Here is a 10,565-nt window from a genome sequence, read left to right on the forward strand (position 1 = left end):
GTTTTTCTTCATTTTTCCATTAAACAAAAAAAAAAAAAAAAAAACATCAAGGTCCTTGTATGTAATTCTGGAGGGCAATGACCTGTTCTTTGTATTTCTGAGGTGAAATTAAGACAGCACCTTCCATTTCTTTCTGTAATATTACAAACGCCTTTCCTGTAAACCAAGAAAGTTTCTGTGTAGAGTCATTGTTTCTCTCTCCAGGATACATAGTGTGTATCCATGACGTCTACCAAATGTGCTGAATGCATTTCCTTCCTCATAAAACATTTGAAAAGCCAGTTTTTCTAAAAGCTTTGAAAACGGCATCATTCAGTCAGCGGTCTTCTTCTTCTTCACTGCCTGTAGAGGCTGAGCCAATGCTTTAAGCCACTGAGGGGCTGCACCACGGATGCCCAAACTGACATGCTGGTTACCGTGTCCCATGAATCAGCGTCTGAGAGAAATTTTCCAAATGAACGCATAGTCCATTTATTTTTCTGTTGAAACTTCGTAGTGTCCAGTAAACTTGAACATATTTCCAATGATAAACAAACAGTAACAGTAACATTGTAACATGAGTAACAATTGCCTCAGCAGTGAAAAAGTGTTTACCTTCCAAGCAGAGCACCTGACCAGACAAAAGAATAGTTCCTGTTTATAGAGCTGAGTGCTAATTAACCCAATGAGACGTGATTCGCCATCTGTAAACCTAGTTAGTTATATTATGGCTCGTACACTACCTTTGTTGGGACATTGGTGTGTTTCAGTGGAATAGCATGCAACCATTGGCACCTGTGTATCATGTCACCCACATGCATCTGTCTAAGCATGTGCATCCTAACGACCCACATGGAAAACACTGGTCCATAGCGCTACTAGTGGTCAAAAACACCACAGGGTACCTTTAACAAAGTTGGGTACATTACCACCATCTTTACACTACTGCCCTCTTCAAATATTGAACGGTATTTACCTGAATTCACAATATCCAGCCATTTTGCTGAGTGAGTAAACTGATTTATTTGGTCACTGATTTACAAATACTTGAAAGATCAAAGTTAGAATTTTAAAATCTGTAAATGATTTCTCAATCATCGTCTTCCTCCTCTTCATCTGTGTCCTCCATCTCCTCCTGGGCAGCTTGCAGCTCCTCAAAAGCTTCCTTCAGGGCCTGCTCCTCCTCCAGTGAAGGGTCCAGGGCCTCTGTGATTTCTGGTCCGCTGGGATATTCTTTCTGTGGTAGTGGGGGGGCGGGTGGGCTGTACCCTTCCCCTGCATACTTCAGACCCCATCCAACATATATGTTCTCAAACTTCCTAAGTTAAGAGAAAACACATGGTTGTTTGTAAATTGCAACATTGTCTTCAGTATACTGTGAGGAATCAGACACAGGATATCAGAATATTCTAATGTTTATACTTACTTTCCACAACTATATGCATACGCCCCTGGCCAGAGGTTAGAACGCAGCACAGCTACTGCATGCTGAGAAGTGAGAATGGAGGACATCTTGGAGCTCCAGGGAGGGGTGTTGAATATTTCTGAGAGACACAAATATCAAGAAAGCTTAGCTTCCTTCAAGGAGAAGTGGAGGCACAATGAAGTCATGGGTTCATGAACCTAAAAAATGACGCTCTTTGCACGCTGTTCTATTTATTCATTCATTCATCCTATCCATTAGCTATACTGCTTATACTACTTGTCGAGAGGGGGGGGCAGAGGTTGATCCAAACTTTCACTGGGCAAGAGGTGGGATACACCCTGGACAGGTTGGCAGTTAACCTACAAGTCTTTGGACTTTGGGAGGAAGCTGGAGTACATGGAAAAAACCCACGCAGGCACAGGGAGAACATGCAAACTCCACTCAGAAAGGCCCAGTCCAGCTGGTTTGAACCAAGAACCTTCTTGCAGTGTTGCAGCAGTACCAACCACTGCACCACTGCACTGCCCGTTATCATTTTATCTGTATACATTTATAACAATATAGCAAATTATGCATTAAAATGAAATTGCTTATTATGCTTTCCCTACTAAAGGCAATCAAACTAAATACTAGATTATGTAAATTACTGCAGTATTGTTTTAGCACACTAACCCTACTTATAATTCCATTTTGTTTCCCCGATACAGACCTGACAATTTAGGATAGATAATGCTGTATTTTTACCTTTACTACAAAGAACATTGTCCTTTGCAGTAGACACTGCAGCAGCCATTGTCTCGAAACAACACAGCAGCAAGGAGTCAGAAGACAGCTGCCACTCTTTTGAGTACACACAGCTTTTACCACTGCTCTCTGAGTTAAAGTGGCAGTCTGGAAGATTTTCATTTAAATAAATGCCTGTTAAGTCACTGTCTATTACCAGATGAGGTAACAGAGGGGTGACTGAGCCTATGGCCCACTGATGAAAGTACTGCAATATTTATTATTACCTGCGTATCTGTGGCAACATTCCTGGAAAAAAAGCTGTATTAATTGCTAATGCAAACCAACATTTTCTGCTGCTGCAGCTTCTCATTAAAAGCATTGAACTTGCAAAACGCTAGTTGACTTTTATGATCAAGTGGTGACAGGAAAAGCAATGTCTTGTCAGTGAGTTAAGCACTTACTGCTATCGTTCATCAAAAAGCGTCTACAAAGCGAGACAACGGTCATTCTGGTCATTTCCAGACAGCAGATCAGTTTGAAATGTTGCACGGAGAAATGGGACGGAAGGAGCAGCCACACTGAGCTGTTGGATGAAGAGCTGCAGGCAACAGGCTGCACGCCTCCAACTTCTCAGCCAGGAAACCAGGTCCTTCACGGTGCCCTGCTGTTCACAGACTTGTGCCGTGTGCAGCATCAAATCAGATCACCTGTAGGTGACCTGTAGTATTAAACCTTATTTGCTGTTACCACCAGTAACAGCAAATAAGTCGCCAAATCAACCAGGACTGAAATCTTCCACACTGACACTTTAACGGTGGTTGATCTTTTTTAAAATTTCCACTCGGATCACCATGTAACCACGGTAACTATAAAAGGAAAAAGGAAAACCACACAGGAAATAATTTTACTAGTATCTGAGTTCCCTGACTTGTTGGCCTCTAAACCAGCAGAGAACAGACAGATGAGGAGAATGAGGAGAAACGATTTTTGGAGCAACATCAGCTTCAAAGTTTGATTATCCGGTCTGGGTCATTATACAATGTTTATGATACTAATAAATCTTGCTATATTAACTGTATAATATTTCTAACCATTCCCTCTTCTTTAAGCTACAACATGCTTGGCTGCGTGATGAGAATTGAGTAAAGGACAGCAGCCTGTAGTGTGCAGTTCGGGTTGCCTCATACATTGATTGGGCGGCAGCACGGTACACCTTCCAGGGTAAAGGCATGCTGCCTAACTGCCCCACCTTGGATTGTTGTTCTATTTTAAAATCTGGAGGAGCAGATCAAAATTTTTACCCTCCTGACTTTTCCCATCTGGATTTCGGCAACAGGACAGTCAGACTGTGTAGGATTGGGATTTGAAAGGTATTTTGAAAATAAACCCCCTTGAACCACTTCCGGGTTGGGCAGGAAAATGTCCAAAAGCAAAAACTGACCTGCATCTTGGGACAGGGGAGTGAGCAGAGGGGGCCCGACTTCTGGCTCAGGCTCATCCGGCTCCTCTTCCTTCTCCTCAGCCTCTCCGTCCTCATTAGAGTCTTCTCCTGGTTTCACAGCCAGGTTCATCCAAGTACAGCGGCCCTAAAGCAGTCCATATTCACACATTAAATAAGCACCCGCATACATCAATGGAGAAAACGGTCCATGTACACGCTTTGATCAGACTTGTACCTGCTGCAAGATGTGCTGAACATGATGCACCCAGGTGGACAAAGACTCAGCCATCTCAGCAACTGGAACCCCTTCAAAATCAGGATTCACCTCATAGCTGTCTCGTGTCGCCTCGTCTTCCTCATCACCTTCCTCCTCCCCAGCTTGGAAGAAGCCCTGTGGGCTGACCTGTGTGCCAGCAGAGATCCGAGCAATCTGCGCTCTCAGATAGTTGGCTTCATTCCCAGGAAAAGGCGGGTAGCTCTTAACTGGTGCGTCCAGCCTCCCAGTGAAGAATTTACGGATCTGGCGAGCAATAGTGATCTGTACAGGACTGACTGAAGGGAGCTTTACCCAAGGAAGACCAGGCTCTTTGCACACATAGTAAACAAACTTGTTAGCACCTGTTCCTATGGCCTCCTTTGGCACCACTGCAGGGGGTTTATAGGTCGACTGAGGCTGTGGATCCATCTGAAAATAAAGCCACCACAAGAGCAGAAAAATGACTCAGACAAATCATTTCCCTTCTAGACCGGGAAAAGATTGAGGGACTCACCCCAGAAGGTTTAATTTTTTTTTTTTTTTTAACTTCAAAAGACTTAATTCATCAAAATAAAATTCCATTTCATCACTATCAAAAGTGTTAAACATTGTAAACAGAAGATATAATCAAATATTATGAAAGGAAATACAAAAAAGAAAGGACAAGGACAATAAATAGGGAAAACAATGTACAATAATTACAATAAAAGCCAATTAAATTGTAAGTATTTTAAGAACTGTAATTAAAATATTTAATTGTGCATATACTCTTTTTTGTTTTTATGAAATTTTAGAGTTTACAAAATACAGTATGTTACATCATTAAGGAGAAGATAAAAATGCTCCAATTAAAATCATCACATTTAGAATGAAATGTGTCTTTAACAGAAAGAAAAAAAAATTGTTTATGATGTTGGAAATGACAGCTGAAAATTTCCCCAAAATTTCGTGATAAGGTTACAGTCGAGAAAGAGATTAGTGAATGATTCAGTTTAATTTTTTCAAAAAGTACAGTTAATGTTAAAACATCAGTGAAGTAAGACACAAAAACAGGATTTCTTTTTGTGACGCTGTAGGATTTTTAAATATATTTTTTGAGCCTTATTGAATTAACCAAATTTATATGGTAATAACCAAGTTTTGTTTCAATTAACATCCTCCATTAACCGATCCCAAAAGAACTTCTCTCTTCCCTTCCATTAAGCAGGATAGACATAAAAAAAAGCTTTGAAAACAGAAACAATTTCTCAATATGACAGGTGACAAGTTATAAGTCATCATGAAATTGTTGTAGGTATAAAAATATCCATTATCACTGAACAAATCAGATACGAAATTGATACCATGAAGGTGCCAACTTTATGAACAATATGGATTTGTTTTCAGACAACATAAATTCATTATTCAGAATTTTCCGTAATGAGGACTAAAGCTGTATACAAAACATAACGTCCATGTCAATAGTGCTTGCTGGTGATATTTAGACAGTTTGACAGGTAATTTACATGCTTAGATGTCACAAGATAACAATAGGAAACATAACTAGTGTGGGGCATAAAAAAACGAATACAATAAGAACTTACAATTTAATAATAATAATAATTATTATTTAACAATAATTCTGAATGTACTAATGGAATCCTTAAAGCCTAGCAACTCAATTCTCCCTTCAGATCTCTTTCCAGTTTTTCTAAATGCTGATGCTTGTTTTTCCAAGATTAATTTGATAGTAAAATCATCCACTGCTAAAGATAAGGATTGACAAACAACGCCAGACAGTCCCTCCATCTTTTTTAATTATAACAAAGATGGAGGCTTATTGTCAAAAATTTGAATCACAAATGTTAGATTTTGGAATATCACAAATTCTAGATTAAGATTTGTAGACACAGAACTTCTCATTTTGTGACATTTAATCTTAATCCAAAAACTTCAGAAAACAAATTTATAATGGTTCAATAGTATTCTGTGTTTTTTAACAAATATTTTAATTTCCTCTCCAAATATTTTTAATTCTTTGAGCTTTTAACGGAACAACATGCAGAGAAAGTAATTCGTAAACATATAAGGAATAAAAAAAGGGAAATCGCACAATTTTGCAAATGCAAGCAAATGCAAATGCAAATGCAAATGCGGGTGATGAGTAAGGATGTAAAATCCATCCATCCATCCATTAGCTATACTACTTATCCTTTGACAGTTGTGGTATGTAAGTCGCAGAAATATTTATGTCTTTGTAAAACACCCTAATGATATTGATAAAGACATCTCCAAAACCAAAAATTTGTCCATTCTTAAAAATAAAATGGTGCTGCACTGTGTTGAAAAGTTGGGAATAGGAAGAGAATGAAACCCTCAGAATCAACCCAGTCAGCATAATCCAAAAGGTCAAGAACAAGTCTAATATTACGGTGATATGCCTCATTGACATAAATACAGTTTGGGACTCATTAATTATAGTATTTAAAAAATCTTAAACTAAAGAAAGTAATTTGTAATCTAAATTTAACAACATAACAGGTTTCCAGTTGTCCAGGATAAGAACAGGTTTTAGAATTAATGCAATAACTTTGTTTCATGGAACGCAGTTCTCCATCATTTATGCACTCTTTGTACATTTCAACTAACGATTCTTCAGTGAGGTCCCAGAAATGAACACAGAACTCTACAGTAAGCCCACCATTTCCAGACAAATACTGTATCTTTCCTCATAGAGTTGATGGTAGAGGTCATTTCCGTTTCAAAAATGTTTCCATTCCATAATGTTTTTAAATCATCAAGAGACATAAGGAGTAAAAGACTTGATGTTTTCCTAGAAGGACTAGGGTGAAGCTTCATTAAATTGAAACTTACACTCACTGAGCACTTTACTAGGAACACCTGTACACCTGCTTATTCATGCAGTTATCCAATCAACCAATCATGTGGCAGCAGTGCGGTGCATAAAATCATACAGATACAGGTCAGGAGCTTCAGTTAATGTTCACATCAGAGATCAGAATGGGGAAAAAATATGATCTCAGTGACTTTGACCGTGGAAGGACTGTTGTTGCCAGACGGGCTGGTTTGAGTGTTTCTGAGAAATCTGAGGCTGCAGTGGGCACAGGCTCATTAAAACTGGACAGTTGAAGACTGGAAAACATAGCCTGGTCTGATGAATCTAGATTTCTGCTGAAGCAGCAGATGGTAGGGTCAGGATTTGCCATCAACAGCATGAATCCAAGAACCCAACCTGCCTTGTGTCAAAAGTCCAGCCAGGTGGTGGTGGTGTAATGGTGTTGGCTCACTGTGGGCTCCTTAATACCAATCAATCATGGTCTGAATGCCACAGCCTGTCTGAGTATCGTCCCTGACCATGTGCTTCCTTTTACAGCCACAGTTTACCATCTTCTAATAGCTACATGATAGTCCATGTCACAAAGCAAAAGTCGTCTCAAACTGGTTTTGTGAATGAGTTCAGTGGACTTCAGTGCCCCCCCCAGTCACCAGATCTGGATCCAACACCTTTGGGATGTGGTAGAACAGGAGATTGGAAGCACGGAAGTGAAGTTGACAAATCTGCAGAAATGATGTGATGCAACCATGTCGACACGGACCAGAATATCAAAGGAAAGTTTCCAACATGCTGTGAATCCAGCCCGCGAAAAACTGAGGCTGTTTTAGCCAGTATGGTGACCAGAGAACAGGAGTGGTGTGAGGAAACTTTGGGAGATTGATCATGAGGCGGGAAGCAGGATTCTATACTAGCTGCAGAGGTTTGGCAGCAGACAAAGGAAGAGGAGGGAGCTGGCAGGAATGACAAGAGCCTGGATGAGCGCCAGGGGGGAAAAGGGAGCATTATTTCTGGTGAGCTGATGGTAGGCTTTTTTGTAGGCTGAAACACCCACAGGAAGTAGTTGGTTTCATTGACGGTAGACTAAGAGCGATACAAAAAACGGCAAAGTAGATGCGATTGAAATTAATCAGTGAATGAGAACAGTTTTTTTCTTAAAATCAGCAAGTGGGAGTAGCAGAGTGGCTGTTGTACTGATGGAATTCTTGCAGTGGAAATTAATATTACATGGAATTTATCAATAGGTAAATAGGTAAACATAGAGAAAACATGGAGAAAGTGTTGAGTTTGCATTAACAGCTAATATAAACAGGAGCAGGTCAGAAGATTATCTGAAGATTATCTGTTACATTGATTGACCACTTCCTCACCTCATTCTCCTCGCTATCCTGAGTCTCAGCCTCTCTCTCATCTTCCTCAGCTGCTTCGTCATTGATTTGCTCTTCCTCGTCCTCTCCCTCTCTGTAATCAGCTTCAGCAACAATATAGCTGCTCTCTGTTCCCAGAATCTTGCCCCACAGTCGGCAGCGCAGCAGCGCCTGTGACTCAACAAGCTGCTTGAGTGCAAGAAAGACCCTCTGCATCTCCTCTCTGCCCAGGCCCACGCCAGCTTGCTCCAGGTAGAAGCCAATCTCACCCACATTAGGAAGAGGTGTTTCCACCTGATGTAACAGAGGAAACAGTGTCACATCAGCTCTATATAATATATGAGCTGTACCCACAAGATTTTGTTTTCTATAGGCAAAAGTAGTTAACATTATAATGGTTATTTTTCCATGTGTTATTGTTTTATAGGATGTCTGCTGGTACACCCTGGACAGAAGACAAAAACACTGGAAATATACAACATCGGGTGTTCGTGGAGACCAGACCGAAACCACTCACAGCATCCACTGGGAAGAGGTCAAAGGTCAGCGACGAGAATGAACTTCCACGCTCAAAAAGGTTATAATTAAAAGGGTTTCAGTTACCTGAGTTTTGGTACTGATACCTTAATTTGAGAGATATAAATGTTTTAAAAAGTATTTCATTTAACTAAAGAAGTCAAACATCTTAAGTGTTAAATGTTGTTTAAACAGAAGCAGCCATGGACGGATTGCGGTTTTAGGGGCACAAGCCCGAGTAGTCATGAGTCAGAGACTCCGTATGAAGCTACTGTTATTAACATTTCTTGTTGAAAAGTCAAAAAGTGCAGTCAAAAATACTGACGTATTATATTTGATTACATTTTAATTATACAGATGGACTGCACATTTACGTTTAAACCTACATTAAAGTTAGTAAAGCAGGGCCAGGCCAGATGAGATATAAAGTCTAATGACCCCATTGTTAATTCGTATATATGAAACTTTATGTTAGGCTGTTTTGATGAATTTTGCCTGATGAAGGTTTCAGGATCGAAACATTGTTAATAAAGTGTGCAAAAGTGATGGATTTTTGCCTTTTGTTTGTCAATAAAATGCTGTTAAATAACAGTGATATGTAACCTGGCGTCATTAAAAAAAGCATTTCACTTTTCAGCCAGATGCCTTTTCCTCTTCAAATCACCAAAACAAAATATACAATTTATTTGTATGTAGCCAATACCAGTTCATCCTCCTGGTCAGTTTCTTCTGGCCGAGAAAACAGCAGCCGTTGCTGTTCAGCCAACAGCTCAGCAGCTGTAGTCTGTGGAAGGTCTCGTAGGGTGCTTTCCTTGTCTTCGAATAAACCCCGCTTCACATCACGGCTTAAATCCTCAATCACATCCACCACATCCTGTGGATGCTCATCCATCACTTTGATTAGCAACCGGGAGAGGTGGTCATAGCTGAAACGTTAAAGAAAAAACCTCAGTGACGGATTCCTGAGCGTCGGACCAGCCGTTGGTCATTGTAGAGAATGACCACCCAGAGATGATATTAACACATATAAGCACATTACCAATGTACAAAACACAGGCACAGTGCCTAGAAAGTGGTATTTTGTGGGCACATGTTCTGATGGCTGTAGGCCAGCCCCAATGAAACTTATTAAGGGAGTAATAAAAAGTCTACACACCAATTAAGATATAATCCAGTGTCCGCAGAAGTACACAGGCTGTCACTCAGTTACATTACCATTTCCGTTTCCATCCTAGTGAGACTGTTGGTTCATACCGACCTTATTGCGCAAAATCACCGGAACTGATTTACCGGTAACGATCATCAGTTTGTGCGGTATCAGCAGCAGGAGTCCCAATTTATCAGGATAGATTTGCTGAAAAAAACCTGGGACAGTGCGGTGCTGTTGACTCGTCAGAAAATAACCAATTTAAACGAAATGATTAAATTACAACTATTTGCTGATGTTTCTCAAATGTGAGAATTAGTCCGTTTTCAACAGGGAGGCGGCTTGGGTTATTTGTTCAGCAGCTTCTGATTTCGCGCTCTGAATATTGCTATTGGGCTACTCGATGGTTTCCATGAGGATCACAGACTGCACCTTGACCAAGCGGGCAAGCTAGCCTGCGTGACACTGCGGCCGTGGACTAACACCATAACACTTATCACACACACGGTACTTACAGGCTCAGGTTGCTCTTCGCACTCTTTTTCAACAGGAAAGCCTTGAACGCGGCAGCGGACTGCAGTCGCAACTGACTGCTGTCTTGGTTTCCATCCGCGGAGTCCATTGTTCCTCAGCTTCGTTTGTTTCACTTGTTTCTGAACTTTTATCTTCTCACGCACTGACTGTCAGTGACTGACGGTGGCTTCAAGACGGCCAACGTCGTCCCCGACGTGTGGTTAGCTAGCATTAACGGCTGATACTAGCATTAACGGTGTCACGGAGCCAGAGTGGCAGCGTAGAAACCAAACTTCACCTGTTGCCATCGTTACTGTAACAGATGGGTGCTAGGTTCGCGAGGGCACTGGAAGCCCCCCCC

At 40.7% G+C, this 10,565-nt stretch overlaps 1 protein-coding gene across 1 annotated transcript; it reads right to left on the bottom strand.

The window, feature by feature from the left end:
- Positions 1 to 922: 922 nt before the first annotated feature.
- Positions 923 to 10,541, bottom strand: rsph4a (radial spoke head component 4A). The gene is made up of 7 exons (XM_040128978.1): positions 10,207 to 10,541; positions 9,248 to 9,470; positions 8,032 to 8,322; positions 3,808 to 4,257; positions 3,573 to 3,717; positions 1,406 to 1,523; positions 923 to 1,298 (listed from the first exon to the last, which is right to left on the bottom strand). Exons 1-7 carry the CDS (start codon positions 10,311 to 10,313, stop codon positions 1,070 to 1,072), a joined length of 1,563 nt encoding a protein of 520 aa, XP_039984912.1. The 5' UTR covers positions 10,314 to 10,541; the 3' UTR covers positions 923 to 1,069.
- Between the last annotated feature and the right edge of the window lie 24 nt (positions 10,542 to 10,565).

This window comes from Xiphias gladius, chromosome 6 (genome assembly GCF_016859285.1).
Source record: "Xiphias gladius isolate SHS-SW01 ecotype Sanya breed wild chromosome 6, ASM1685928v1, whole genome shotgun sequence".
Taxonomy (NCBI): Eukaryota; Metazoa; Chordata; class Actinopteri; order Istiophoriformes; family Xiphiidae; genus Xiphias; species Xiphias gladius.